Raw genomic sequence first — 5,327 nt, 5'->3', positions numbered from 1 at the left:
CGCAAAGTACAGAAATACCCATTTCCTTAAAACATGGGACTCGTGTTCTCACTGCAATGTCTCTGCAGTGAGTTTCAAAGCTGAAAGCTCAGTTTAAGTTTGAGTCTAATGTTAACTAAATCAACACACATTGTGGTACATTACAAAATCATACAAATTGGAGACCATTTAGTATTTCTCTGGTATTGGTAAATGTCATTCTATACAGAATGAATACTACATTGCTTATAGTTCAGTAAAAAGGTTCAATCCCAGATGGACACCCCATATGTGCAGGAGGAAGAAGAGGGAATAAGGGAGGCAGAAAGAGGGAGGAGAGGTTGGAAATAGAGGGATGGACATCATTTTGCAGGGAACTTTTTAGAGCTCAATAAAAAAAAAAAAACAGTCGGTATACCTCAGCGAGGAGGACGGATGCTCGGGAACTCTCTTTCCCTCTTTCTTGTTACTTTGTCTCCCCTTTATTTTCCTCTCTGTCTTCTGCCCCGTGTTGTGCTCTTCAGAGGAGAAACCCGGGATAACACTTTCTGTAAGTATGTGTTTATGTTTGAGAAGTATTTAAAGCAACTTAAAACCACAGACAAATATTGAATGCATTTCAGAGCAGCCTGTGTATCCAAACTGACGTGTTGAGTAAAGTTTCAAGTCTTCGTTGGTTCATATTGTTTAAAGTTAGTTCATAAAACTAACATGTGGTGGTGGAACGTAAATAAGTATGTTTACTCAAGTACTCCAATTTTGTGATACTTGAGTATTTCACCTTATACTTATACTCTACATTTCAGGGAGGAGTATTGTACTATATAATCCATTGCAATGATTTAATAGCTACTGTTACTTTATAGATTTTAAGTTTATAAGATATGGTAAACGAGGACTTTTGCGTTTGATACTTTCAGTATAATTTAAGTTTTACTTCATTAAGATTTAGAATGCAGGGCTTTACATTGTAATGGTATATTTTACATTGCTGAAATAACACTTTTACTTATATTATATTTTACTTTCGACCCTCAATGTTTTTTCTTCAATCTATTTAAAGATCAATGTGTCTAATCTTCTGTACTGTAGGTTACCTAATATGTAATAAATGTTATAATATGTTAATATGTAAGAATATGCTTTGACATGGTCTAACCGTTGCCAGTGGCTCCATCTTTGTAACTTAATGCTTATTTTCATTTTATGGTTGAGACTCTAACTTTTCCAAAACTTACACGTCTGTTAGACTGAATTTGGAGTAAATGTGTAATTAATAACGGCCAAGACATCTACGATATTTCTATTTGATGTCGAGATGCAGCCATAAAAAATGCTGCTGTAAATGTAAAGAAGATTCGCGAGTTTGAGACATTAAGCACTCAAATGTCATGAAATGGGTTAATTGCATATGTGGTGTCTGGTGGCCTTCAGTTGAAGGTAATGTGGACCCTCCAGTGAAAGACGGGGAATGTAATTATGGCTGTAATTATGAGGATTCAAGGGGCAGTGCTGTCCTATAGCTTTACATCCAAGCCTGCCATGTGGTCCAGCAGAGTACTTACTGTATGTTCGACCACACAGGGAGGGGGGGTTTCACACCGTGTAATGTAAATCACAGCGGCAGCAGGTTCACTATAGCATGATGCTGATTAGAAGCTTGTCGTTGCAGCGTAGCACTGTGTAATTATACGGTCTATTCTAAATGGTAACAGACTGAGCCCTGCACAACGGTATTTTCTTTTTTGTTAGAGCTTGACTTCACATTGAGAAGAAGAAGGATGGAAGAAATGTAATATTGGGTCAGGAAGTTTATTCATACAGTTGTACTTGTCAGTAAATGCTGGTTTTACTGGAAGCAGAAATATCTTCCTCAGGTCTGTGCTGCTGTGGGCTGGTGTAGCCTACAACAGCTGCTGCCCAGTGTAAATATAGAGGCCACAGCCTCTGTGCTCACCCTGGAATATAGCTTCCTCCTGGCTTTGGTGTGGTGGATGGGTGGCCTCCCTCTACTTTACAAATTATAAGGCCTTCAGCACCAAACTCACTGTCTCCACCCCAAATAAGTAATGGCTGCTCAATTGCCTGCTAAAATAGATCTGGTCCTAGATGGGGAACGGCAGAAACCCTAAAAAACCTGAGTGAAGATGAATACTGGAGTTGCATTTCAGATGGAAACAGACGTTTAAAACATTGTTTTATTTTCTTAGTATGTGTCTGTTGCATGAAGGACTGCTTGACACGAGTTAGTATTGACAATGCGTCACAAGAAATATCGAAGGGGTCACAAGATTATTAAAACGAAATTAAACAAACTGGATGAAGTGTTCATTAGTGAGCTTTATGGTGCTGGTAGATGCTTTCTGTATCCTTTAGACAGAGCCAGGCTAGCTGTTTCCCCCGTTCCAGTAATTTACTAAGCTAAGCTAACCAATTCATGGCTCTAGCCTTTAAGGTTCTCAAGCATCCATGTTAGATTAGGAAAGACATATTTCCTTATTTTATCCGAAATTCAAGATAGCCATTGTTGTTGTTGTTGCAGGACTCAGAGGAGAAGATGAAGTCCCGTTTGTTTTCTCTCGTCACCTGTGTGACCCTGCTCTCGCTGTGTCACGCCACTCCTCTCTTCTACAACACATCCATGTACGGCAGCGGTGATGAAGCAGAGCTGGAGCTCATTTTTCCAACCTCCTTTTCCACTCGCGCACCTGTTCACGTCTCTGCTGCCACTGGAGCTCCCACCCTCACCAGCACCATCACCACCACCATCACCACCACCATGATCCGCCTGAAGGACTTCGTCCTCACTCGAGTCGTGGACTTCCTGCAGGAGAATCTGCTCATCATCATCGTCGTGACCTCTCTTCTCATCGTCATGGTCTTCATCATCTGCTGCGCCTCTGCCATGAGTCATAAGCGCAAGCTGGAGGCCTCCAAACCCCCTCCTCAGCCAAACAAGAAGTCTGTGGCTGAAAAAACCGGCGCACGCAAAAATTTGAGCGAGCCCCAGGAGAGGCCGTACGCCGTCGACCACGTCAAGAGGGTCCAGACTCAGAGCATGGCCTCCCCCAAGCACCTGCGCGTGCCCTCCAAGGCTCTGGTGGGCGAGAGAGGCAGAGACGTCAGGTCGTCGCCCCGCCAGGAGGTCAGAAAGGTCATGGAGGCAGAGGAGGTGGAAAAGCAGAGAGTGGAGCCCAAGCACAAAGAGCAGCCAAAGCACAGGGAGGAGGTGCAGCAGAGCTCCAGCTCTGGTCATTCAGTCTGCACCTGCCACCTGAAAAAGGCCAACCACTAGGGCATGGTCAAGGCCGATGTTGGCTTAAGAGGTGAAATGTTGCAACCACGACATAAAAACAAGATCAGACAGGTTAGTTATATTGCCCATATATGGAAAAGTATATAGAAATGCATTTGTGATTCAAATCTGGTACGCCCATTTACAACTTCCACCAAGAAATGAATTTGTGAGGCCCAATGATTAAACAGTTAAAACTACAAGTTCATGAATATATGAACTACGGCTTGATTAAAAATGTAATTGAGAGAAGATTTATTACTAGAAATCAAAATACTAAATTGTGTTGCTGCATAAATCCTGTCTATAAAAGTAGCATGTCACAGTTTTTGATACATACAAAAATTAAAAAGCCAACACGTTGATGCTACACGCCAACAACCTTTAACTTTAAAGTGGCTCAGTGGTCTGTTTGTCCTTAGTCTACCTGTGGTCACACAGTTGTTTTTTGTTAGTGATTGCCACAGTAAGTAGTCTTAACCGCCTTATATCATATCACTGTGCCATTGAAGTAGCATCACTTGAAACTGCGAAAGAAACAGTTTTCTTATAGATCTGTTTTTTTTAAGAGAAGAAAGACAAGAAAAACGATATTTTGAAAATAATTAAGAACGGGATTCCTGTATTTTCCATGTTCTATACATTGAAATGATTAAAAAAAAAAAAAGTATTTGTGTGCCTGTCTATAGACAGAGGAACCTCCTCAGTATGTCCTGCTGTAAGTCTGTCATTTAAAGAAGAACCTTTGCTGCTGTAAATAAAGCAAAGTGAGACTCCAGTAAACTTGATTTGTTGGATAAGTAACAAAACTATCTCTTTATATTTACATTCATATTTACTTCATTTTGCATAATGTTATTTTATTTTATATCATATATTGTATTTTCCTTTACAAACCTAATTCACAAAGATTTACACCAAAAGCACAATTTGCAACTGTTATTTCTTGGAAGTTTAAGTAAAAACATACATATTCTCTATCTGTCTATATATTTATTTGGTTAATAGTTCTGATGTGCCTTCAGCATGAAACGTAGGGGTTCTGGGGTATAAACACTTTGTGGATCAGGTTTGTTTTTATAAGAAGTGATCCCTATGTTTAAGATAAATCATGTGTTTTGTTTTTAACGTAATAATTTGTAATGAGTCAAAACATGAGTACAGAGATAAGTATGTTTTGCTGGTGTAACAGGTTTAACTTTAACTTATGGTGGCTAAAACAATATCTAAAAAACAAAAGCTGAGATATATTTGTCAAATTCATCTGATATAATTTGAATACAAATTCAGATTACACTGGAGAAGATAACATGTAAAAACTCTCCAACTCACTGTCCCATTAAGGTAATGACTGAGCATCTAAACCAAGTGTAAGTTTGTATGATTAAACTTTTGTCATGTTTAAAACTCTTTAACCTCAGATTAATGTCCTCATCCACACAGATGATTCATATCAGTGACAGTTTATTGTTTACAAAATGTCAGTTTCCTTTGGTTATGTTGAATAAAATTGTTGATAATTATGTTTTTGTCATTATTGAAAATGGTGGATACAGTTTCATGATGAAAGACAATGCAGACCAAAAGAAACCTAAGATAAGAAAAGTTTTTCAAAAAGAGGATACTTGCTCTGTGCACATCTAACTTAAAGCAAGGAGTGTGTCTGTGTGTATTTGTATGTTTTTCACATGTCTCGGGAACAGTTTATCTCATCTTCTTCACACTTGGCGGGTGTATTACTGTTGACCAAAGGAGGGTAATTTGGACACTAGACACATTTAGTATAAAAAAACTCTGGATAAACTCTGTGAAGCAGCGTGGGCGGAGCTTCAGGGCTCTGCAGACTCGAGTGCGTCGTCGGCAGTCGGCAGAGTGCGGCTTATGGACTGCACTTCACTTTTACTGCTGGTTGATGGATATAGCATGCTAGGGTTACATGAATGCTGGATAATGCTACAACCAAACTTTTCTTCACTTCATACATGCTGCACTGCTGTGAGTGCTTATCGATCCTGTCTTTTATCTTTAACCATGACCAAAATCTTTTTGCAAA

General features: G+C 39.4%; 1 protein-coding gene across 1 annotated transcript; it reads left to right on the top strand.

Moving 5' to 3' along the window:
• The first annotated feature begins 402 nt into the window (after nucleotides 1-402).
• On the top strand, nucleotides 403-4,709 carry tmem119a (transmembrane protein 119a). The gene is made up of 2 exons (XM_079160604.1): nucleotides 403-529; nucleotides 2,522-4,709. Exon 2 carries the CDS (start codon nucleotides 2,537-2,539, stop codon nucleotides 3,272-3,274), a length of 738 nt encoding a protein of 245 aa, XP_079016730.1. The 5' UTR covers nucleotides 403-529; nucleotides 2,522-2,536; the 3' UTR covers nucleotides 3,275-4,709.
• Nucleotides 4,710-5,327: the final 618 nt, after the last annotated feature.

The sequence above is a fragment of the Pholis gunnellus genome (genome assembly GCF_910591455.1).
Source record: "Pholis gunnellus genome assembly, chromosome: 6".
Lineage (NCBI taxonomy): Eukaryota > Metazoa > Chordata > Actinopteri > Perciformes > Pholidae > Pholis > Pholis gunnellus.
This window is presented reverse-complemented; position numbering and strand designations above follow the sequence as displayed.

Bases quoted from the DNA above. Each gene is read 5' to 3' on its own strand.
- tmem119a (XM_079160604.1), top strand. From the start codon at position 2,537: ATGAAGTCCCGTTTGTTTTCTCTCGTCACCTGTGTGACCCTGCTCTCG.